Source organism: Podarcis melisellensis (assembly GCF_964234715.1).
Source record: "Podarcis melisellensis genome assembly, chromosome: 10".
Taxonomy (NCBI): Eukaryota; Metazoa; Chordata; class Lepidosauria; order Squamata; family Lacertidae; genus Podarcis; species Podarcis melisellensis.
In genome coordinates, this window is record NC_138542.1 from 36581076 (window position 1) to 36607896 (window position 26821).

The following is a 26821-nucleotide window of genomic DNA, read 5'->3' on the forward strand; positions in this document are numbered from 1 at the left end:
TGGAGCAGTGATAAACGGCATGACTGGAGAAGCCAAGGAACCAGAATGTTTCTTTTTATTCCATAATCAACCATTTCCAAGTAACGCCACAGCCTGTGGGGGCTGCAAAAGCCCTAGAATAGTTTTTCTGCTTCTAGAATCAAAATAAGCAAGAGTGCACACACTTATTCTAGGTTAACTCATCTGGAAACCCTGCTGCTCCCCCGTTCTATTCTTACTAATACACTTTACTTCAGTTGACAAATAACCAATTCCTGTATGAGGCACAAAGATGGATGGAAACCATGGGCTGTGAACCCATTGTTGGTTGAGCGATCAGATGTGTGAAGGGCCATGATCCGGTCTATTCACCAAGGATTGCTATGGCAGGAGGGTGAGTAAAGAGCTAACACACATCCAATAGCTATCTACTTCCCAGATGTCCCAGTAATGCACTCATGAGTTAGGTCTTCCAAAATTTGATTCTGCGTAAGTTGAGGTATTGCTTTCATGTTCCATCCTCAGTGCAACTGAGTGCATGGCGGGTTATCTGAAATTTGTACATTAGTAATGACTGTAAAACAAAATTCTCCAAATCAATCAATCAATCAATCAATCAATCCCCCCTTCTTTGTTCGCCCTGCAGTCTATAGCAGCAGCATACCCCCCCCCGATGCTATTCCAAAGGGTTCCTCAACCTTCCAGAGCAGTTTCATAGTGAAGCGAGAAACAGGGGTGTACAGGAGGAAGGGGAGAAACAAATGGGAGAAATATGAATTATACTCTATGATCAATCACTGAGCTTACAAGTGCCTATTTATTTCCAGCATAAAATAAGAGGCTAAGTTTCACAGGTCTCATGAAGAATAGCCCTTGGATACTCTTGTATTCTTGCATATAGTCCATCTTTATTTCAGTTAACAAGGAAGAAAACTGCTACCAATTTTATTATTTAGGAAAATCTTGTGATTAATTACTTTCAGGCACTTGATATAAAACAGATTGTCATTTAGTACTATCTTAGGGATGCAAACTATTAGTATGACCTCCTTCCACACAATCATAAACAGCAGATGTGATCATTGCCTAGTAAGCCATCATAATTCATTATACAATCATACTGAAATTGGGGTTGTTGGTATTTTTTCTTATGCAAATATACTGCATAATGAAAACAAAAATTATGATAAGATTATCTGCTAAAGATTGTGAAGACTTTTAGAGCATGCTTGTTATGTGAAATCAAGGGATTGAAAATACAAATGTAATCTTTAGAACCTTACATTAGAAGAGCTAATTGCAAGGGACCTAAATTGCTTTAATTGAAGGTAACCTGTTTGTGTCCATGGATATGAGCTATATACAGGCAAGCTGTGCCGCTTAAACTTTTATAGACTACTTAGGGAAGAAAAATAAAGTAAACAGACTAAATTTAATACTCTTCAATTTTAAAGAGTGGGCATGTTACACTGGCATATGTCCAAATAGGGTATCATACTCATTAATAGCAGAAATAGCTTGTCAAAACATCCAGGAACAGGAAAATATTATGCAAAAACCAATTAACAGTGTTAAAACATTGAAAGCAAATTAAATAATGTAGGATTCCAATTGGGAGCCTCAGAATGACTCAATCAGGGGAGAGAAACCTAGTGAATTTACAAGTATCTTGCTAAAAAAAGAAACACAAGACTGGTTTTACTGAGTACTGAATGTGTTAAATTTATTTTACAGGCATCTTAACATTCTTTGGTTTGCCAAAGGTGCTTTTTTAATGCTATACATACATCATGATCTCTTATGAAGGACATGCTGTGGAAAATGTTGGGCAATTTTGCATTTCAGGCATCCTAAGGATAGGACTGTAATGGCATGTTAAGCAATGATCACCACTTTTATCACACTTGAAATATTTAGTTCTTTTCTTTGAAAAGTGGACACAACTCTCCACACACACACACACACACACACACACACACACACACAGAGTTCTTCCTTCTCAGCTGATTCATGCAGATCAGTTTAGTGTGAGGCATCAATGCCCACTCTCTGCTCACCAAATGATCCATCTGTTGATCAAAAGAGGGCAATTTGCATATCCATCAAGACAATGGGCTCTGCAACCCCAGCAGAGTCCTTGCATTTGCTTTGCCTCCACTGCCAAAATTCATGGAGTCTTGGGGGAGCCATAAAAAATTGCTGGTGGGCAGATAAGTCCCTCCAAAATAAGAGTTAGCTACCCCTGTTTTAAAAACACAAGTTAAGGGAGGTGGGGAATGCTTTATTTCTTCTTCGGCTGTCACCTCCAGGAGATTTCAGGTCTGTTTTCGCAACACACACACAAAAGTGATATGCTAGTAATGCATATTTAATGTTTTCGCTCTTTACCCAGTACATTTCTATACACACAGAAACCTGATTCATTTTACAGTGCCTCCCCTGCTCTGCCCTATTAATATGCATAGATGTGCAATGATATAATTTCCCCAGGTACCGTATTTTATTTTTTTAAGTTGTGCCGTGTGTAGCCTAACTACCTTAATTTCCAGGCCATAGCTCCAACTTTCTCTATTCTGTATCTCCTGTCTTGGTCTAGTGTCAGGGTAATCCAGATGTGCTGGTTCTCAAGGAGAAGCCAAGGTCAAGCACAGTGGGGCAGTTCATGGCTATTTGTGGTCCAATGGCAGAGACTGAAGTCAAACACTGCAGAGCAGGTTCCCCAGGTCAGCAGCATGAGGCCAAGGTAGGAATGAAGAGTTGGGTCACCCAGTGCTAAGAACCTGTGTTTCTCATAAACTGACAATCAGTAACTGAGTTTCTGTCTGGTCGCCCAGGCCCTGCAGCAACTGCTTAGCTGAGTCTCCAAGGTTCCTGCTTCTGAAGAGGCCCCTTACTCATGAGAAGCCTGCTTCTTCCAGGCCTTGAGTTGACAAATGGCTGGCTGTGCCTTCTGACACTTGTTCCCTGGGGTTGGGAGGCTGCTCGACCTCTCCCTCTGATTCCACAGATGAAAGAGTTGCCACAGGTGAGTGAGGACCATTGCATGCCAGTCCCTCCAGGTCCTCTGCTGCAGATAGACTTGCTACTGCTGCTCCAGAGATCCTAGAGGTGTCTGGGGGCAGTGCTGGAGTCAGGAGACCCCATAAAGTCTTCAGATTTCATGTCACTGGAGGAGGGACAGTCATCCTGGCTTGTGCCTGGGACTCCACGTATCTTCACTTTAACATTCTAACATTTAATTTAGTTTAGAAAAATTATGGAGGTGTCTCTGTAGATTTCTCACCCATCCACCTGCCTATCACTCTAGTTCAGTGGTGTCCAAACTTTTTTCAATGAGGGGCAGATTTGATAAATTGAAAAGCCATGAGGGCCGACCAAAAGGCTTTTTTATTCTTTTATCCCAAAGTTGTTGAGCTTTTTTTAGGATTGAAGTTGTTTACGGTTTTTTAGGATTTTAACCCAGGAAATAAGATACAGGGGCTGCATTAAACCAATTTGGACTTTATATATATAACAACAGACACACACTCTTTCTTTTACAGACCTTCATTAACTTTTCACATTGCTAGCTCCTCCTCCTAGTCTATAACACAAGGACCGTTTTCCCGCACATGATTCCACTTATTTTTCTTTAGTTAAGTTTCCTACAGCATCCTCCACAAACACAGTGCCCTCCAGATGTTTTGGACTTCCACCATCCATGACCATTGGGCATACTGGGCGGGGCTAATAGGATTTGTCATCTGTCAACCTAGAAGACACCAGGTCCTACCCCATCTATTTTATTTGCTGCTCTCCTCTCTTGGTCACATTATCTACAATTAAAAAAAATGCAGTCTCCTAGGGGTTGAAGCAGACATGATGACAGCCATGGTTAATGTACTGTCATCAGGAGTAGTATGTCTGGTGGGATGGAGCTGTAGAAAAAGCTTTCTGGCAGTGGAGTCACTGCTGCTTTCCAAGATGGGCAGTGCCAAGGTTGGGGCTGTGTGGGCACACCACAGTGTCGTACCTTGGATCTCAAATGCCTTGGCTCCCAAAAAAATCATTTATGTTTCTATCTTCCTGTTAAATGATTGTGGCAGCTTTTCTCTCTGATTTTCCCCTCCTGCCAATGCACTGCTGCTTACCTTCTATCACTCCGCCATGTTTCAGACACACAAACCCTTTAGTTTCAGAAATGTGCATCTGGCTCAAACCTCCCTGTGATCATGTTTCTTTCGGCACAAAGTATATCTGCTTCCTTGTTTGTAATGCTGGAAGTGTCATTCATGCGCACAAAACTGCTCTACATTTGTCCATTTTGCTGTCCATTTTCCTTGGTATCTTTTGTCACTCTTCAGGTTCTATTATCAATGGACAGCCTGATTCACACTGACGGCAACTTCCAGGGTGGGCTGAGCTTCCTCTGCTCACACTTCATTCCTTCCCCTTCCCCCAAGTGTGGTCTTTGAGGCCAAACAAAACACCTGCTTCACTGACATTCAAATCTTCCACTGGTTGGACATCTGCTTCTTGCAAAAAAAAACCCCTAACCAGTTTGGAATAAGGGTTACATGTTGGACCAGGACCTAGGAGACTGGAGTTCAAATCCCCATTCAGCCAGCCATGAATCTAACTGCATGATCTTGGGCTAGTCACCATCCCCAAGACTAACCTAGCTCACAGAGTGTTGTAAGAAACAGCTGGGAGTGGGAAAACCATGTATGTCATCCTGAACTCCTTGAAGCAAAGGTGGAATATAAATGTACCTTAATTAAACAACAACAACACAGCACTACTACTGCTAGTCTTCAGAATCCTGTAACTGCACATGCACATCACAGGTTGCCAGTTTCCCAGTTTGGGAAATACAGGTTTCCCATCCCCAAATTCTCCATTTTCCTGCATACCTGCAAGGCCTGTTGTGCTTATCAGCACAGACCCATTCTCACCCTTGCCCCTAGTGTGGATTTTCACAGCCCAGGCCTGAGAAGAGAGAAAATTTCTTCCAAATGGCACAGAATGGTTTTAGAGACCTTAGGATTGCCTGTTTTGCATTTCTTGCAGCTGAACTTTGTGTAAAATGCTAAAGAAAATGTGATCTGTTGAAAAGGGGATGTCTTGTTTTATCTATGCAAATAGGCTTCATTTTGCTTCAATAAATAAGCAAAGTAACCGTGAATTAGCCTTGCCCTTGACAACTAATATTTAATTCTATATTTATTTACTGCAATGCATTCTTACACTAAGTCATCCGTTAATAATATGTGCTAGATTTTTTCTTGCTATGGACTCTGCTTGAGCAATACACAATTTAAAATGTAAATTATGTTATTTTTAATAAACTGCAGCGAGATTGGGCTATGCGGTAAAAGAATTTAGAAAACTGATGGGGAAGCTGATTTCTCCCACAATCTGCAATGAAGATGCATAGCACATACCGGTAGCACAACCAACTTTCAAATACATATATTCCATTTTATTATTAGTGCGGCTGTTATAAAGTGTGTTTCCCCTTCGTATGGCTGAGTTTCATCAAGTGAGCTCCAAGAGGTGCTGAACCTGCTGTTGGAAGATTTACATTTTGAATTACCCTCTACCATACCAGGAAGTCTTGAATCTTTTACGTTTAAAGCAGAGGTGTGGAATCTCTGAGCTTCCAGATGCAGTTGAAGAAGACCGTTCACAATCACTGGCCATTGGTCATGCTACTTGCTGCTAATGGAGTCCAACAACATTTGGAGGATCACAGGTTCTCCCCATGCTCTATTAAGGGCTTCTTCATGGTTCTGCCTGCTGCAGTAATGGAGTTGGGATAAAGCCCTTAGCTTAATTTTAAAAAGTAAGTTGATCCAAAAAGTGACTACACCCTCCAAAAAAAATTCAAACCTTTTTGAAGTGTGCATTTGTTACAAAAACAGCAAATGCACCAGGAATGTAAGAAGCTGCCTTATAACCAAGTCAGACCACTGGTCCAGCAAGCTCAGCACTGACTGCACTGACTGGAAGCAGCTTCCCATAGTTTCAGGCAGGGGACATTTCCTGCCTTATCTGCTGATGCTCCCACTCTTCCTATAGGGTCACTCCTCATCCATATTCACTACAATATAATGGTCCTTGTTGTACTCAACAGTTTGAAGAAAGGCTATCTAGTACACATGGTACTTGATAAAAGCACAACCATGGAAACATCTAAAATGTTAACTTATCAAGCCACTTATCATCCAGTTACGTTCTGGAAGCCTATGCCAGAATTAATAGGAGCAAAGACCGGCGAAAAGTCACCCACTCCATAGAAAAAAAGCAAAACACAAAAAGTGAAAGAAGCTATTAGGAAACACCCCTCCAAAATTAAATACGACAGAAGCCAGAGAAGTCACAGGAATATAGTGGCAGTCTATACGTCCATTTTAATAAAGTCACACTAAAGCACAGCCCAGGGTATAAGATGCAGCCCTACCACTAATGCGTAGAGCTATAGAGATGGACAACATTAAAGGCACCCAAACAAATCTTTGCAGGGACTGGAGTTTCAAAAGAACCTTCCTTGCAGTTTCATATCAATATAGGAAAATCCTCATGTAGGACACCCATCTGCTCTAACTGGCAGCACCTCCACACCCCACACCCCCAGCCTCATCAGATGTCTTACTCCAGTTCCTGTTACCAGGCCTTCCTTAGGTGGAAAAAAGAAGGATAAAATGAAGACCTTCTACATGCAAATCATGTAGTTGAGGTGGTGCCCACACTGTGGCATTGATATATATGTGTCGGTGTTTGATGGAATGCATTCACACTGGGCATTAGTTGTCTTTTCCCCTCAGCTAGTACTTCCCCGCCCTCCATAAGATCCAGAAAACTGAGGTCCATTATGGGTATGCAATGCAAATACTAGGTGTGCAAGTATTTGGATGGGGAATATGTCATGTGGATGGATGGCACCCCCAAAAATCGAGACACATAAAGCTTGAAATCCACATTAAACTCCCACATAGATGGGCCCTGACCTGGCCTTCCCATGCTCAAAAGTAAAGCACTACAAAGACAGGAACTGGTTCTGAGTGGTATAGCAAAATGCCCCCCTTCGAGTGGAGTTCACTATGCATCTCTAAATAAATACACAAAAGATCAGGCTGTATGAAAAGTCAGTCTTCTATATGTCTGCTCAGAAGTAAGCCCTACTAAATTCACTGGGGCTTATCCCCACACAAGATTTCAGCCTCAGAAACATCACATAACCTGGAAAGAACAGTCACTTTAGGAAGCTTTGGGCTTTCTGTCACCCATAGCTTTCTGCAACAAATAAAACTATGTTTTTATAAAGATACAACTTGAGGTTTGCTTCCCTTTGGTTTTCTGTTCAAACGAAACAACAGAGCCATTAATCTCAGACAGACAGCTTCCTTTTGTAAGCTTTTTACTTTAATTATCATTAAAGTAGCATTTCCTTTTGTTACATTGTACCAGGTGCCTGCTTTTCATCCTTCAGGGTTTTTGTTGGGTTTCTCTCCCCACCCCACTTGCCACTTCTGCTTTATCCTCAGAGGCAAAGTATCTAAGAGGCAACAAACACCACACCATTGACCCGTCTGGATTTATTTTTATCTCATGTTTATGCCATGTGTCTTTACAGGCTTGGAGATAATGAGCCATCAAATAGTTTATGTGCCCATTAATGTGTCTGCTCCAAGTTAAAGTAACTGATAGGGACATTTATGAACCAGAATTAAATGTGGAGACTGGGACACACTGTTCCTGCTGAAAGCAATTTTGCCACGGACAATTTTTGCTGGATACTTTTATTTTGTGCCTCACCACCCCCCTACCCCAGGATTTCCTTCCACTGCATTCTACAAGGCAACTCGTGTTCTTTGACTTGAGGCATAACATTTTTTTGGAAAGAAATGTAAACATCCAGAGTTAGGCTGATCAAAGTTAGCATCAAAGGATTGCAAGGCACGCATATGCAGTTCCAACTATATATATGCAGCGGTTGCTGAAGATTAACATGTACCAACCTGCACCAAATAGCTGGATACACCTTAGAGGTACCCCTCCCCTTGAAAATGACAAGGGCAATCCTCTTCCCCTAGGTCCCTGGTCTTCAACTGGTGACCTGACCCAAGGTGGGTCGCAACAGGAGCACTACCACCATGCAAATATAAAAGGTTAAGAAACGGGTCCCCCAAATGCATGCTTGAGTTTAAAGTGGGTCCTGGGTCTGCAAAGGTTGAAGACTACTGCCCTAGATAACAATGCACATCAGCACAGTTGTGGCAAAAGTGAATGCATTTCTTAGTTTTCTGAGAAATACTTGCACTACCTCTATCTGACCTCCATGTATTTTGGGCTACAACTCCCATCACCCCCAGCCAGCACAGCCGCACCACCAGTCTCAGCCAACAGCAAAGGATGCTCTATCCTGTGATCTGGGTAAGACTAAGCTCTAGTTTGGGGGATAGCCAACATGGTATCTTCCAGATATTGTAATATGTAACTCCAATTAGCCCCATTCAGCTTGGTCAGGATTAACGGAAGTTGTTGTTCAAAGGCTGGGCTAGAGCACAAGTGTGCTGATTCAGATTAATCTGGAAGGCATGACTTTGGCTACTCCTACTAGAGTCTCTCGCCCTTCTCTGATATGGGAGAAGTCGAATTGCCATATGTATGGTGTGATAGCACTGCAGCAATCCAACACATGTGTAATCATTTGGATGCTGGCACAGAGCCCAAGCACTTCATGGTTTCCAGTTACACAGAGAAAGCACTACACATGCACATCTGTAAAGGAGAAGATGCTACACAGACTGGCCAATGAATGCAAGTATGTTTCGGGTGGGGCTAGCAGTCTCCCTCTTCCCTCCTCCCACATCCATTCTGCCCTTCATGCTGCCTAAAAGAGCTTTGCTGACATTGTATGAGGCTCAGACATGAATCAGGGGATTCCAAAGATCTATGCATTGGCTTCAGATCTGATGCTTCCATTGTGAAGGCTACACATGTTCAATAGTTATTAGAAAACTCAGTACACACATCTTTAAGAAGGATAAGACATTGCAATAAACCCTGAACTAGAATCGGCACATCCCACTTATTTCTGTGGAACACAATCATGCATACACACAAACACATCCTTTAAAAAGTTAATATTATATGTTGCAGATGTGCCCAGATTTGTTATTTATTTGTCTGCATGTCTGATTTATATGAGGAGGTTTTTCTAGTATATGCACAGTGACCAAATCAATACTGTTGTTGTGGAGAAAAAATAATGAAGGAGAGAAGAATGGCAGGTTGCTACTTTCATGTTATTAAAGAACCTAATTATTTTCTTCCCAGATTGCACTTCCCTTCCCTGAATCAGCAAAATCCTTATTGCTCAACAGTAATGAAGAAAATGTAAGACTATCATGAATTTCCTTAACACAACCCAATTAAAGCTTCATATTGATCAAATTGCATGTACTGGTTCAATAGAGCAAGGTCATTACATTTCCTTCCCTGACTATTTCCTTTTTACCCTCCCCCAAGGATTCCACAAGCTTGCATTCTAAAGACAAAAAAAGCAAAAAACCTCCAGAGCATTTCTTCCAAGTAAATACCACAGTGCAGGTCTCTTTGTCTGCAGCAAAATTTACAGCACAATTAGATATTGAAACTATTGCAACAGAATTAGATACTGCAACGCTTGCAAAGCTATTGTTGATCTGCACCTCTTCCCTCCCACAACCACAACTGTAGCATTGAGTTCAACAAATGTGTGTGATGATACATTGTACTCTGTATACGAACCATGCTGGATCTCACAGTCTGTGTACTCCAACACCTTTTTCCCAACAATGGCGAGACATGAAGCTTCTAGAAACCAGCAACAGGACATTATATATGTATGTGTGTGTGTGTGCATGCATACGATTGTTTTTAAATTATTGTTTTTCTTTGTTTTTAGTGGTTCTTATATCAGGTGGCGCTGTGGTCTAAACTACTGAGCCTAGGGCTTGCCGATCAGAAGGTTGGCGGTTCAAATCCCCGTGACGGGGTGAGCTCCCGTTGCTCGGTCCCTGCTCCTGCCAACCTAGCAGTTCGAAAGCACGTCAAAATGCAAGTAGATAAATAGGTACCGCTCCTGCGGGAAGGTAAACGGCGTTTCTGTGCGCTGCTCTGGTTCACCAGAAGTGGCTTAGTCATGCTGGCCACATGACCCGGAAGCTGTCTGCGGACAAACATCGGCTCCCTCGGCCTATAGAGTGAGACGAGCGCCGCAACCCCAGAGTTGTCCGTGACTGGATGTGTGCTCTGTGCTGAGTTTTATATAACGGAAGCAGATTTGAGAGGCCATGCTTCCTTAAGGCTCAGTCCTCATTGGGCTGCTTTAGGGTGGGACAGGGGGTGGCCATGCTAGTTCTCAGTCCCAGCAACATTAACATTGCATCCAACTAAGTGTAGACCCATTGAAATCAATTAACACAAGTAACAATCTGCATTGCATGACTTAAAAGCCTCTTTCTCTCTCTCTTTCTCTGACACACACACACACACAGGAAGTCTTTGAATTATGCCATTCATTATTCAAAGCAGCTGCCTAGGCATCTATTTCCAAGCAACACATTTAGGATTAATGTGGAAGTTCATAAAAAGAGAAAAATAATAACTCAATCGCAATGGTGTTTTTAATCCATGTGGTGTTTTTAAAACTTCCTAAATTTCAAGAAACCTTCTCCACATTTTTGGGTCTTCCAAGGAATCGCTGTGTGCTGCAACAGATCCTCAAACTGCTGGCTTGCATGAACACAGTACACCTCATTACACACCCTGCACTCTTCTGTAACCATGCACTGAAAGGAAAGGAGGGTCACACAAAAAGTGTTTCTGTTCAGGTGACCCTTCATTACCAATATTCTTGTGCTGGAAACTCTGATAAGAAAAGGCTTCAGTGCTAAGCACACCAGCTAGATAGCGAGTCCTAGTGAAGTTTCTTCTAATTAAACCAACTTAGGAATGGGCTATATTGAGCCCAGACACCAATACGGAAATGTACCAAGGTCAGCCAACGCCAGGCATTGTGGGGAACCTTTCTCAGCCTAAGGACCATGTTCCTCATGGGCAACCTTCCAGCAGCCATGTGTCAGGTGGGGAGCAGAGGCAAAAGGAGGCAGAGCAATGGATATGAATCTCATCTTTGTACAGCAGAGGACATTCCAGCCATGCAAAAGTCTACACGCACATACATCTCTCCATCTGCAGCCATCCAAATTGGCAAGCCATATTATGAAAATTCAAGGACACATTCCAGTCATGGGGAAAGCAATTGAAGAGAATGCAGGACAGGGTCTGTGGGGGTGTAGCCTAGGGAGAGGGGTGGAGCCTAAGGAGAGGCACAACGGCTGAAGGGAGAGATCTTGGGGGCAGAGGTCCCGGCTTCGCCAGAGGATTGGGGGGACCCAACATGCCATTGTGAAACATCCTGACATTGACGTCATGAGGAGCCAGGGGCAGAGCCAAATGCCCTCTGGAAATTGAGGGGGGCAGCCTCCTCCAAAAATGCATTTGGGGGGCCAAAACTGCCTTGGCCCCTAGGAGTTGGAACCTATGCTCAGGGGGGTGCATTTTGTTTCCATGCCTGAGTCTCCCCAGCCTGGTCTAGTAGAGCACTGTAAACAAAATGGCAGAAAGCAGCACGTACGGTAATATCTAGATCGGATGAATTCACAGAGGATGGAAATTGCTCATACAGGAGGTGGCAGTGGCCACCAATTCAGACACCTTTAAAAGAAGACCAGCAAATTCATGGAAAAGAAGGGTATCATTGGCTACCAAACCCAATGGCTGTGTTCTGTCCTCCATGGTTAGAGGCAGTGTGCTTCTGCATAAAGGTAAAGGTAAAGGGACCCCTGACCATTAGGTCCAGTCGTGACCGACTCTGGGGTTGCAGCGCTCATCTCGCTTTATTGGCCGAGGGAGCCAGCGTTTGTCCGCAGACAGCTTCTGGGTCATGTGGCCAGCATGACTAAGCAGCTTCTGGCGAACCAGAGCAGCGCACGGATAGGCCGTTTACCTTTCCGCCAGAGCGGTACCTATTTATCTACTTGCACTTTGATGTGCTTTCGAACTGCTAGGTTGGCAGGAGCAGAGACCGAGCAATGGGAGCTCACCCCGTCACGGGGATTTGAAGGCCGACCTTCTGATCAGCAAGTCCTAGGTTCTGTGGTTTAACCCACAGCGCCACCCACGTCCCGTGCTTCTGCGTACTTGTTGCCAAAAACCACAAGGTAAAAAGTGCTGTTGTGCTCAGGTCCTAATTGCAGGTTTCTCAGGGGCATCTGAGTGGCCACTGTGAGAACACAACACTAGATTAGATGAGCCATTGGTGTGATCCAACAGGCTCTCATCACGCACTAAGAAGATGAGCACAGATTCTGAATACTTCTCTTTGCCAGAATTACTACACAGTAACAAAATCCACATGCTCCACCCGTTTGGTGCTAGATTACAATACTCATCCTGCCTAGCTTTATTTTGTAAAGAAACAAGGATAGGATTTGAAATGTGCACCATTATTTGATGAGAGTTCAATAAGACTAGCTCTGTCATTCCCAGTGGGCACCACTTCCACATGGAAGATAAAACTATTTTTTTTAAAAAAATAAATCCTATTTCTTGCCAGTCTTTTGCTTCTTGAATATGTATGCATCAGAACTAAGTCTCTTTGCATAAGGAAAAGATCATATCCCTTCTTCACTAACTGATTCCAAATAAAAGCTCATATACAGTTTCTTAAATTAGCCATTTATATTCACAGCAACTACTCAACCAGAACTGTAATAGCGGAACATTTGCCATCTCACATATTACATAAGTAAGGTTAAAAACAGGCCTTTGTAATAAACTAGGAATGAAGCTGGATATATCAAGATCTGTATGCCCATCCCTGCTAAAGTTCAAGTGCTTGCTAAATCCGAAATAATGTGCAGCTCCTGAGAATAAATGCTAAATGCCAGATTTTACTAAATACGGGCAGATTGCTGCCTACCATATTTATTAAATACTAAATGGTTATAATACACTCTAGAATATAACTCTACTTGCTCCAATTATATTGAAGGTACTTCCTACTTTCTTTGCACTACCGTTCGATTCCATCAGATTGTAAATGTGATCCTATTCCATGCTTTAAATATTGCAGCACAAGCCTCAGGACATACACATAAGCCCACTTTTCTGAGGGGGGGGATTAATAGGTGTTCTTTGTCAAGGGCTACCAAACATTGCCAAACAGGATTCACATTTACCAGCAGCATATTTTGCCTGCCTTATTTTGTGATGGCACTGTATAACCACTGACTACAATGCACAGGAAGAGACTGGTCTCTACAGGTGGCTAAAGAATATCAGGTTCCATTTGTTTGGGCAAGGTGAAGTTCAAAGACAATAGGTAGGAAGAGGAAGGAATCCTAAAGCATACTGCAAAGTTTCAAACTGCCACCCTTTCATCTACATGGCTCAAGAAATGGCACATGTGCTTTTTAAGGATTCCACTGCTGCCTGGGGTTAAGACAGAACGTGGTAAGAAATGATCAAAGTCCAGCTGTTACTGCCATCCAGACATGCCTTAAGTCACACGATTTGTGAACACATATAGCAGTGCCCAAGTACCATTTTTTCTGGGCCTAGGTTTTTTTTAAAGAAAATCATTATAATGTCCTTGACTTCCCTATGAAGGGTCTTATCTTGGGTTTTTGTTTTTTTTAAAAAAGAGAATTAATTGTGTCCTTTAGCTGATTTAAGTTCCTATATTCAAGCTTTGTGTGTTGCTGGCTTCCTGATTTGCAACTTGTAGTAAAGCATAGCAGAATGATATGTATGCACAACTATTATTAATGAGTTATGAACTCTGTTTAGACCAGGCACCCCCAAACCTGGCCCTCCAGCTGTTTTGGGACTACAACTCCCATAATCTCTGACCACTGGTCCTGTTAGCTAGGGATGATAGGAGTTGTAGTCCCAAAACAGCTGGAGGGCCGAGTTTGGGACTCCCTGGTTTAGACACTGTTCCCTATCCCTAGGATCAACTGTCAGTTCCTCTCTGCTTTCTGGAGCCCAGAGGTCTGTCTCATTTACTCGTATATGTTCTGAGTTCTGCAAGTCCTGCCACCACTATTGGTTCTCAATATCCCCTGGATCTCATTGTCCCCAATTTATTATCCAGCTTGTCTTTCCCTCCCTGCTGCCAGTCATACAGGCTCCTCCTACCTGGGAGTAGAAAATGCCACCAGGAAGTAAGGCTGTCTGGGACTTGGAGGGCACGCACCTCCATTTCTCTCCAATCCAAGTCCCAAGAGTTTTCTGTGTAGGGGCAATTGCCCCACCTACCCACCCCGCTTCAAGGCCTGGGCCAACAGCTCACTGCTCAGAATGCTGCTTCTTCTGTTCCATCACTAGTTGGTTCCAGTTTATCTCGAGATCTGTACACCCATATAAATAAAGGGAAACATCCCCCCCTCCAGCCCCTTGTAGCCCATGCTGGACACCTCTAGACACTCAGTCATGGTTTAAATACACTCAGTCCTTTCCTTCACACCATAGTATGTTTGTTTTGGGACCAGAGTGCATGAGGAACACAGGACAACATGGCTCTTAGACCTTTAAGAAGAAGCATTTTCCAGCATAGCATTTGTCCTGTTGGAATGGCTGCATCTGGATTCACTGATACTCCCTCTTCTAGACACCTGTGAAAGCAGGTATTTCACCGGACCCCTGGGACCACCGCCCTTGCCCATCAGATGTGTAATGGAAAGCAGCAGAGAGAGGGGAGGGGAGGGTTTTGATACTATGCAACTTGATGTCTGATGCAATTGCAATGCTGCAAGATCAAAGCAAGGGGGTAGAAATAGCTCAGCAAAGAGACTTGTGTTCCTTGCTGTATGCAAGAAGTCCCTGTACATTTTGCAACTGCTTGCATGTGGTTTGCAACTGCATCTTAAAGACTGTAGCTTTGAGGCTCTGATATAAATAGTATCAGGGAGCTTTAAAAAAAAAGTCAGTGGAAAAGCTGGAAGGTGAAGCTTGAGCAGAGTTGCCGAGAATTGAATACATGCCTCTATTTGCATGGGAAATATATTTGCAATCTCGTCTGTGACACTGTGTGCAGTAGTGGCAGGCAATGGGCAGCGGGGCTGCATTGCTCTCCAAGCTTCCCAATATGGTTTTCTGTGGGGTGGGCATGCATTGGCATGGCTTTGATGTTAGGCTACCCTATGCCTGATTTGGCTCAGATAAAGAGCATCCTTTCCCTTAGACTAATTTACCAGGTACATTCTATTAATTGGCGTAAGTTTTTATTACTTTTATGTTTGTATTGCATTGATATTAGATTGTACACTGTCCCTGAATCAATCAATAGATACATTCTATTCCTTCCTCAAATAGATACATTCATGTTGTTTCCTGTCTTGCAGCAATTAAGTTTAAAGTAAACTTTGACATCGTCATCGTCATCTAAATGCAGCAAACCTGTTAAGGAGAAGAGATCCAATGTGCAGAGTACATGTGCAGGGCAGCCCCATTCCATCTGTAAGGTCTTGCCATTCATTTCAGAGGTAAGGGTAGCATCGTGCCTACAAAGGGATGCATTGACATGCTTTGCTTTCCTTGAGAAAGACTGCTTAAAGTGCATCGTGGTTCTATCTGCACACTGGAGCACATATAAAGCTCTGGATCAAGGCACATGACTTTCTGATGGAACCAGAGGCAATTTGCACATCCAAGGGCTCAATTTCCTTCTTATTGAACCTATATATATATATAACTAGGCAGACTAAGTGCCAGTGCTTAAGTCCAATAGTTAAACCGTACAAAAAGTGCTTTGTAGCTTCTTACACTGGATCTTTAAGGAACTCATATATTATCCATTGAGATTATGTGCTGCAAACGCAATGTTTATGAGTTAAAATAACCGGGAATGTATGGACACCCAACGTACCTGGGGCAGTGCAGAGTTGAGCTGCCGCTGGAGAGCATCTCTATCGTAGATGACATCCTGGAGGCGTTGCTGGGCCAGAGAAAGGCTTTCCTGCGTCTCTCGAAGTGTGTCCAAGAGACGGTCCCTCTCATCTAGCATATTCACCATAAGCTGCTCAAAGTGAGAATCCGAGTCCGAGCCACTGCTCTGGGACCCCCTTTGGCTCATCGGGGTGTCCTCGTTTATCGTGGGCATCACTTCACACATCATTTCTGAAAGCAAAAAACAAATGGTGGGAGGGATGAAAAATAATCCTCTAAGTACCAATAGCTTCTAGGAAGCTATTATATATAATAAAGTCAATCATTTCAAGATTGACTCCCTTCCTGGCAGTAAAATAATAATAAATAATAATAATAATAATAATAATAATAATAATAGATTTATTCATTAAATTATTATAATCATTTATTATTAATAATATTGTTAGTTATTAATAACAATTAATAATTCACAGTTCTGGAAGTGTTCCTCTTTCAGGAGAGGGATACGTTTAAAGTCTCACCAGCAGATTGACACAGACAGTGTCCTTTGAAAACATGTCAAAGATTTCATTTTCTAAGTTCGTTTCTTTTATCTGACCTTTATCCACCCACTCACTCTCCTGCGTGCCATCTTCTGGCTGTTTGTAGTGGTGCCCATGGCTACTATTAATTGCCAAAGATAGTACTTCCCAACACTTTCCTATAGCAGAGCTCAACTTCAACGCTGGACTCAGCAGAAAGTCAACATTAAAAATGTCATAACGCTCTACCCTTCTTGGTAGCCTAGGTTGGAGTCAGGCCTCCACTTAGGTGATCTCTTCCAATAAGAAAGCTAATTGCCCTTCACATAATTCCTTCCTCAAAATGAGGAGGACAGAAATGCATTTCTACAAAGCTAATTTGTTCCAAGATTGTTGCAGCCTAGCCTAAGGGTAGCTTTTGGAAAATCAATTAATGTCACAATTATCATAACCTATCTTAAGGTGCCTGGTGCTGTGCAACACAAGGTAATTTCACAAATCCAATATGCTGTTGGATATTTCTCAATAAACATTTATGGCCAACTTCTTAGAAATTCTATGCTAGTTCAGAAGGTTATTAACCTTAAAACATCAGGAAATGAAAATGAACAGAATCACTGTGTACTAGCTAAAATTATTAACTAATATGCCGTCCATATATTACAACTGTAGCATCAAACCATGACCATTCTATTTTGCCTTTGATCTCAAGTGATTCTGCCATTCTAGCCCATGCTATTGGCTCCCATTCTTGTTCTTTTCCTAGATGCTCTACTCTTCTTGTGTGTTAATATTCCGAGTGGCTTATATTGGTGTTTTATCTCTGCTTTTGGACTGGATTCCTTTTATAAAGTACTTGAAGGACTGAGTGGGAAAGTGAGCCATACCAATAAACATGGCTCAGTTATTTACAACTGGGATAGATACACACAAATTTTGAAGCATCAGACAGCGCTTCAGACAAGTTTGCTGTTTACACCTTAACACCACGTAGCCTCAGCCAGAATACCTGAGATCACATAGCACACTTCAGTCTCCAAACCCTATAACTGCCACCTTAGCCACAGCACCCTTTTAACTGTATCAGGGCAGCCAAAGAAAGCAGAAGCCAAAAGTTCTTCCTCAAGACTTTGGTACCTTTGTTTTGTTAATAATATGCATTGACTGAACCGTATTGTTGCCTCTGTGTATTGATGGAAAACAGCATATAACTTCAAATGCGACATAAAAATGTTCTCCTGAAATAAGAACTCTAGGAAGGCTATTTAAGCTGCCTCAGTGTGACAGCTGAACATTGCTCACTTTGTTTGGCTATATTTATATAGCCACACGCACACACACGACACACGTTCCCTGGGCTGCGCAATGAACATTAAAAGGGTAAAATATATCAAAACAATAAAAAGCAATAGAAAAATATGAGGGTAGGCAGAGTGGTTGCTATTGTTCCTTCTACCTAGAACTCTCCCTGACAGCTGGGAACTGTTAGTAGGCTTGCTACAGTGACAAATTGCTACCTGTTGATTGGTACTGTTACTGTGTGCTTGTTACACGAGATGCCTGTGAGCAAAATCGCCATTGGTGGGTAGCTGCATCTTTTTTGCTTTAAAAGAGATTGCCACTGTTGTTGCATTTGTTACTCTTGTGATGTTTCCCACATGTGGGTAAGTCACTGCTGGCTGGGTGTGGGTACCAGCAAGCTAACATGGGGGCAAACAGAGACTCAGAAGCAGACATCCTAGGTGCACCATACAATTGGGATGCTCAGGACACATAATGAGCAAGGCACCTAGAAGTAGTTGTATTTAATTTGGTTACACCAGAGGTTTAAGACCTGATAGTTCAAGGTTACAATTAAATGGGTTCTGAGCTGGACAAGGGTGAAGTAGGAGGCAGTGGATGAAAGCATGATCCATGAACGTATATTTCTACCCCTAGTGCATTGTCTTGTCTTTTCTTTTTTCACCTTTTCTTTGCCACTAATGAGTAACTTTCCAGATTTTTCACCATGGTTGCAATCCCACAAGAAACACGTAATTGCTCTCTTCTCAAAGCACAGCAATCTAGCAGGGGAAACAAAACGCAGTGCCGTAGAGCCAAATGGTAGCGCTCCCCAAGGACCCAACAGCACACTTAAGGCAAACGCCATTGATATCTATGAACATTAGGGCCAATTTCAATGCAACAAGGTCAAACCAGAAAGCTTATTCTTCAAGCAAAGGAAGACCCGGAATTAGGGGAACCTGTAAACAACAACTAATGTTACATTTTGCAGTGCTCCTATTCAATGTTGCAATCAGCTGTAGGATACGGCATTTCCCTTTCCTCCAGATTTTCATTCTTTCCCCCTGCTCAACAGACACTCAATATTCTATGGCCACTGAGCATGCTCAGTCCTTACTGGACTGCTTTTGGAGGGGAGATCTTGCCCTTTCAATCCCACCCCCTCATCATTTTTGCTGCTTCTGCAAACCTGCATGCCAATATCAGCAACTCTGCTTTCACTACACAGCTGTCATAATGCAGCACCTGAATTTGCTATCGGTCTCAAGCAGGGTAACAACATTTTGCACCAAATATATGCATTAACCCAGGGCTGTGGAAAAAAAAACCCAGCATCAAAGACATGAACCTATGGTTCAGCTTGGGTCTTACATCATGGCTTTTTAACAAAAGTTTTGGACATTTGAAAGTTCAATAGGTCTGCAGGCAAGTCAACAGAGTAGGAGGCTTCTGCATACAGCTGAATGTTTGATTTGTCCTGTGAGGATGCCTAAGGGGTCAATTAAGCAGAAAGACTGGCCTCTGCTGCAAACTGAAAGGTATGGGAATTTTGGCTGGAAATCCAAATAAAGGTTACTTGCAATATTAAAAGCTGACTATACTGCAGGGTTGTTGTGTACTATGCCAGTGGCAGCTGGCAACATTTTGACTTGGTAGGGCTGCAGTTTTTAACCTTGCTGTTTTTCTTATAACAGGACTTGATTAGGAAAGTGTGCTGAGTGCTCCTGTCTCCTCACTAAAAAGCATCAGTTATTCTCTGCACATCTGTGGAGTTGAGAATAGCTTGCATGTAAGAGGGCCACTATGATTTTCAGGCAAGATTGACTCCATACCTCTTATTTAGAAATTATTTCATACCACATGACATAAGATTTTGAATTCACATATTCAACACTACACCTGCACATCCATTGCCAAAAAGTAAACAAACTCAAACTTTTTTAAATGTAAGAAGCACTTGCTACAAGTTGCATGCTTTTTCCCCCTCTCTCTTGCCAATCAATTTAACTTTTCATTATATAAAACACTTCTTTCATCTAAATTAAAAGTACAGAACAAAATGTTCTGACCAACAGATGAAAGATTATTGCTTTATTTGAACCAAGGCACACCAGAACATACTTGCAATGCATGGCTGTGTAATAATCTCTGGTCATGTTCACACCGGAGTAATTGTAATCAGCCTCTTATAACTGAGATTAGGAATCATATTGTCCAGGTTTGGGGGAAGATGGGTAGTCAGTCAATGTGATATGCAAACAGTCATAGAGACCAAACTTCTCATTTTAGAAACTGACAGATAAAGTCACAAAAACACCCAATATAGAAATAATGGCAAAAGCATTTCCCTCCATTACTCCATATACATGAGATTCAGAATTAGGAAGGGGCTTGCTGGAGGCAGATCCACACACCAGTTCTGGAAATACTCTGGAAAATACTTGCATTTGGCTTAGATCAGCTTGCCCTGCTCTGCACTACCCAACAGCAGCTGCTGCAGTTTTTAATGCGTGTATGCAGGGAAATTGTTAATACAGAGTTTGCTGCAGCACGTGCAAAATATGTCCATAATTTCTCCTTCCAATTCAATTCATAAAAATGAATGCAAAAACATTAAGTTTTAGAAAAGCATATTTATTATAGAAAGAGACTCACACTGTGATCACTGTTATTTGCTTCCTTCTCTTGCAAGGAAAGTCACGAAACAAATACTAAAGAAAACAAAAATGTCCTTCAAAGTAGGAAACACTCCCTGTTGCTTCTCTGGTTAACAGAACATGCTAAAAGATATGAGGAGATCTAGCCTTCAAGGAACAAGCTCTGAGCATGCTCCCAAGCAAGGTATGATTTGATAGGGCTGGAGCACCCTCAGTCCTCCCCACTCAATGCAGATTGCCTTGATAACAACAGAAAGAAGGGGAAATGGAAAAGCTGGTAGTCCTCCAAGAGACACATGGAAGGGACCTCTTTACCAGAGTATACTTCTGGATTAGGACTGGCAGAGTGATGCAGAGAGCTGATTAGCCAGAAAACAGGAAATGGTCAGAAATGTTTCCAGAGCTTCTCTTGAGTTCAAACGGATGCGTGTGAAACAGGAAAGTGTGTGTCTTTGGGGGTTTTGTCTGGTGGTGGTGGTGAGTTAAAAACATGCTTAACATTCTCCTTGTGCTGTGTCCCAATAGTGCCGCTCCACCTGCAATGTGGGTATGAAAGCAATGCATATCAGAGTAGGATTTTTCTACTTTCTGAGTTCAAGTTCAACACCTCTCCTGCAATACAGGTGACACACAGCAAGATTGTTGCTCATGCTTTTCTCTCACTCACACATCCTTCCAGGCCACAATAAAGGCAATAAAGGGCACTTGCTTTTGAATGTGCATTAGCATTCATTTCAAAAGTCTCACACCAGGTAAGAACAGAGTTAGAAAGAGCTGGAACGCTTTTTCCTTTGCTGCTGATACCTTTTGAGGGCACTTGTGGGGAGGGCCTGCTAGTGCACCACCCCAACTTGATTAAAATCTTGATTTCTGTGGACAGCTCTCTCCCGCCGTCCCTGGGGACATGACCTATCCAGACAATGAGGTAGTTTGCTCTACTTTTTTATATTCATGTGTTGTTTCTTCTCTTTTCTTTCTCCAGTCACTCAGTTCTATGTGTGCTGTTTGCTGATTCTTGTTGCGCGTGAATAAAACCTATAGCCTTCTTCACCCCAAAGTGTGCTCATTGCCTCCAAATCACAAAGAACAGCTGCCCTTTGGAGGAGCAGTGGGCTTTCTTCCCCCTCTCCTCCAAGATGCTTTGTACTTCTGCAAATATCAGGGTTCCACTGAGTCTGCTAACAGCTGCCTTGTGTGCTTGAGTGCTGATGTTCTGGCTACATAAGCACAGGCACTCTCCTCTAAAGATATTTAAATGGAATCTAAAATATTATAAGAAATGAATGATTAAGCAGAGACTAGATGGTAACCTAACAGAGCTGCCATAGCAGCTGATTTCCTGCACCGTCAGGGAGTTTGCTCTAAGATCTTAGAGATCTCGTCCAACTCTATTGTTTAAATTAATCTCAATAGTGGAGTTTCTCCTAAAAGTCACTTTTAAATAAGAAAGAAAGAGGAATTAAAAACAACAACACTCTTTAACCCCCAAGAGTGTTCATAAATCAATTACAACCTAACTCTATTAAAATGCATAGGACTTGTGCTATTTACATCTATGGGAAAGGGATTGCATACTGCAGTTTTAAAATTACTCCTGTAATTTGAGGTTGTTATGCCTTCGCAATGATATATCTGAATTAAGTAGAAAAAAAAAGATATTATTTAGTGACTGTCAGCATCTTTCTGGAAAAATATGTATACTAAGATAGATTTTCACATTAAGCTTAACCGAGGAAGGTTCAGATGTTTAGTAAAAATGAGGGAGGGAGGGAATCTATCCAATAATATACCATGTGTGCCCTTTCTTCTAGAGCAGGCTTTCACCAACCATACTCTTAACTGTTGATCTTTGGATTCATTAAAAGGTTCTGGTGATGTAATTGATTAACACACTTACATCGAAGCTCACAAACCTATCAAGTGCCTTCACCTTACAAGACGACTTGAAAGGACGGCAAGACAGAGATAATGAAGCACAGGGCTCTGTGGTTATTGGTCTGAAATTCTTTTAATGCCACTGTTTGTTCTTTATTGCAGAACAAAGAAACAAATGGGATTGGGGGGGGTTCCCCCAGAGATGTATTTTCTCCTAGCAAATAGAATTACAAAATAAGTCAGTAAGAAACTCAATCTGACATAGCATGAGAAAGGTACAGAGTGACAATTTGAGTTGGGCACTAATCAAGGAATTCACGACTTTTCATATTAACATGAGCATCTAATTCCACTTCAGCTAGTCTTGATTGACTGCACATCTCATGGAATTAATGTTTCGTTCACAATGTCCAGCTCTTGGAGATCCTGTAATTCATTTGTTAGGGATGCAAAGCTGAGCAAATGAAGAATCCTAGATCAAGCTTAAAACTTGGATTTTGTGACTAAATTTCTTGGACCTTTTTTTACACCGCAAAAATTGTTTAATGGTGAATTCAAATATGAATTCTTTTCCGTGATCTCTTTAGGTTTGCATGCATCAGTTCTGTCAATAAAGAATATTGCATTTCTGGAAGTAATGAGATTCCTATAAGGGGCAATAGTCAAAAGTTAACGTAGGCCCTTTGGCGAACTTTCAGCTGGACAATATCAACCATCAAAATAGTGAACTCCTTCTCTCTGAAGTGGTCACACACTCTCATATACTCTGCATCCAGTGTGCTCCTGGTTTGATACAATCCCTATCTACCTTGCTGTTTCTTATGAAATACTGCATTTTGCTGTGTTTTCCCCAAACCTGCTTCAATTCAAATTCAGAAAAAGGAGGACTCGGCTGCATTTTAAATCACTGATCAGTAACCCAGCCTGAACGTTCATCTTTCTTTAGCAAAAATGGCACCACTCCCACACAATAATTCCTCTTATCAGGAGGCTTGGGGGAACCCCATAATATATAAAAAAGAGGAAGACAAGTTTTTGTGGTGAGAGGAGAAACTAGAAGACATCCCAATCAGGACTGAGCATGCTCAGTGACCACAGAACACTTGGGTAGGAAAAGATAGCTCAGCTGGTACAGCATGAGACAATCTCAGAGTTGTGGGTGGGGCAAAAAACTTCTGCCTTGCAGGGGATTGGACTAGATAACCCCCTGTACCCCTTTCCTTCTCGTCCATTCTGTGAACCTGTGGGAGGGGAATGCAGTGGCATAGCGTGGAGGGTGCAGGGGGGGCCAGCTGCACCGGGTGCAACATCTGGGGCCCCGGTTAGGGGTGCAAATCCACGGGTTAGGGGGTGCAAATCCACGGGTTAGGGGGCGCAAATTACTTGCCTTGCCCCGGGTGCTGACAACCCACGCTACGCCACTGGGGGAATGGCATATCTTGGGAAAGGGCACAGTTGTCTATCTGGAACAAGAAAACTCCAACATTTCTTGGGTAACATATCCATCACTGGTCCATGTGACTCCAACATCTCAGCGGAGGTCATTCCCAAACCAGAAATCTTTAACTTTAAATATTTAACTGGAAATATTAGGGATGGAACTGGGGACCTTTTGCAATCAGAACATGTGCTCTGCTACTGAGCCTGCCCCAGGATATGGTTTCACAATACAGTACTAGTACTATCAGAAAGCACCATTTGAGATGACTGGTTTTTCTATAAAAGCAATTTTTATCAATGTGTTTTACATTATTGTACAAAGTGCTATGGGTAGTATTCAATGCTAGTCCTGCTCAGAGTAGACCCACTGAAGTTAATAACCCTATGTCAGTCATGTGTATTAATTTCAATGGGCCTACTCTGGTACACAAAGTGCACATACATGGTTTAGTGCAAACTGCAACACATCAGCTAGAGCAGTTGGTAAAGTAAATTAACCATTAAGTCCAGTGATGAGATTTACTATTCCAAGATGCATGGGAAATTAAAACAACTTGCATAATTCAAAGTTACCATAAGGAAGCAATTATATAATGGTATATATCCACTCCACCCCAAACAACAGACCATTACAGACCGCAACTTTGGGGCTTTCTGATGTGCAAAAGGCAACCTGTATGAATCCTTAATTTGATCAAAATTTCTTTTTATTCTGAATCACTACCATGGAGAGGATGGTCTGTGTGTCTGTGTGTGTGTGTGTGTGTGTGTGTGTGTGAAACCTCTGCAAACAGCACAGCAAGTCAATCCTAGTTCTTTCATTTTGACCCCACCCACCAGCTTCTCTCTACCTCTTGATATCATATGCCCCAGGTGAAAAGAAAAGCTCAGAAATCAGAAGAGTAATATTCGCTCTACAGGTCAGTCACGTTTGTTCCCTGGCACATGTTCATTGCCATTCTTCCTTTTTTAATTGTAGGGATGTGAGAGGAGCAATTTGTGAGCACAACTGACAGCTCAACAAAGGCTCCCTTCTTATCACACTACCGTTCAGCTATAGTTCACCTTTAAGGCTTCCAGTTTCAAAGGCTCAGGGTGTGGGAGGGGTGTGGTTTCTTCTATATTCCGAAGATGGTACTATAAGGTGACTTTCCGCTCTTCTTGCTAAACCCTTCCCTTGAGAACTCTGCGTGCAATTTCATTTCTCCATTCAGGGAAGCCAAGTCTTTAATTGCACGAGCTACTTTGCCCCTTCGGCTACATCCGCGCCACCCCCCTTCGCTCCGTGCCTGCCGTGACATCATCAGCAGGAACTCACCCTGCCCTTCGGATACTACTTCACCCAACCATATTTACAGCACCTCCAAAGAGACGCCGCCGCCGCTGCTGCTGCTCTTGCAGCGCCCAGCAATTCCTGCGATTTTCTTCTCCCTCTCCCGCCCCCCCTCCCACCTTCCCCTTTCCAGATGCTGTCAGCTACACCTCACTTCACCCACGGAGAGCAATTCCTGGAGGAAAATCCGTGCCATTGTCTGACTTGCACACTGCATGCATCTTTCTCCTCCTAGTTAACTCCTTCCCTCCCGCGCTGCTTCAGCTGAACTGTGAGATCACCTTTGAAAAATTAAAAGAAGAAGAAGAACGTGGAGGGTTGGAAATCGAGAGAGATCCTTTCCACTTATCCGCACCCCCCCCTCCACCAGCAAGTCTTGGTATTAAGAGCTAAGTCTTGCAGCTGTAACATCTGCCACCCAGAAACCCAACCCATCCTTTAAGGGAATAAAATAGCCTTAAGAAGTTGACTTCATTGAAAGACTGGGATCTCCATTTCCAAGGAGGATCTTTAAAAGGCAGCAGCCCCGGCTGATTCCCCACCACCTTCCCTTTCCCTTTGCAATGGGATGTGCGGGGGGGGGCGGCATTTGAGATCTGCCTTTGCCCTCTGGTTTTGCAACATACCTAAAGCTTGGTCTTCTCCGCGCGTCTCTCGGGAATCGGTGGTCCTCGCCCTGGCTCCGCTGGGCGCTCACACACAGCCGGGCGCCGCCGCCGCCGCCGCCCCTCCACTCGCCTCCCGGGCAAGGCTGCCAGGACCAACGCCGCCGCCGCCGCTCCTGCTCAGGGAAGGCAGCCCCAGCGCAGCCCGCCACCCGCTTCGGCCGCCAGCAGGAGCGGCTCGGCGGCACCTCAGCATTTTCCTCCGCCTGTCACTTCGTCGGCAGCCGAAAGGGGGAAACATCCATGGGGAAAAAATGGCATATTACAATTTTTTTTGCTTTGAGGAGCTAGAGCGCGGTTGAGACCATTGTTAGGAGGAGGAGAGGGGGGAGAGGCGGCTCTTAAAGCTCCAGCAGCCTTTTTTCTCTCCCCCCCCCCCTCCGTGGCTGGGAAAGTCAGCGGATTAAGGGGGGGGGGAGAAAGAAAGCAGGGATTTTGCTTTTCTTGGAATTAAACTTTGGGGAGTGACAGCTGGAATGGCCTGCGATATATACTTTTTTACAATGGCTAGAAAATCGGGCAAGCTGCGTTCCTTACCCGCGCAGCACAATCCTATGTATGGATTTTGCACTTTGTTCGGTGGTGTTTAGCAAGAGGTAAAGGAAATAGAGGAGGGATCCGGTGCGTTCCTCTCAGAATTAGCAAGCGCAGCCCTATGCATGCCTACTCGGAGGTAAACTCGGATGAGATCACTGCCAAGTAAGCGGAGTATAGGATTGCAGCCCCTAAAGCTCCGCGCAGTTGCTGCGGGTTTCGTTAACTAAGGACTTCAGCCGCTGAGTGTTCGCGCCGCATCATTACCAGAAAGGCTGAAAATCAACTCTGATGATGAACAGGTGCATGCATTCATTGAGGAATAACCACCACCACCCCTTCCCTAATGCACAAATATTTCAGGAAATCCATATCGGCCGTCAGCAAGAGAGCCGCATATTGTAGTTCCATATTTCCCTACATCATGTAACACACACACACACACACACCCTGCCTTTCTTTCGCCCTCAAGGGGTACACACAGTTCTCAGGCATGGAACAAAGCGGTGTTGGCAACCTGGCGCCCTCCGAGCCTTCTGGAGTACAACA

General features: G+C 43.1%; 1 protein-coding gene across 3 annotated transcripts in view; it reads right to left on the reverse strand.

Annotated features, from left to right (window-relative positions):
• The window catches only part of PPFIA2 (PTPRF interacting protein alpha 2), a 266490-nt gene extending 240528 nt beyond the window's left edge, over positions 1-25962 (reverse strand). The window contains exons 1-2 of one of the 3 annotated variants that reach the window (XM_081926581.1): positions 25700-25962; positions 15941-16191 (exon numbers count right to left, since the gene is read on the reverse strand). In XM_081926581.1, the coding sequence (XP_081782707.1) occupies positions 15941-16189 (249 nt within the window). In that variant the 5' untranslated portion in view covers positions 16190-16191; positions 25700-25962. The remainder of the gene's footprint in view (positions 1-15940; positions 16192-25699) is intronic. The other 2 variants (XM_081926574.1, XM_081926575.1) reach the window with 2 other exon arrangements.
• Positions 25963-26821: the final 859 nt, after the last annotated feature.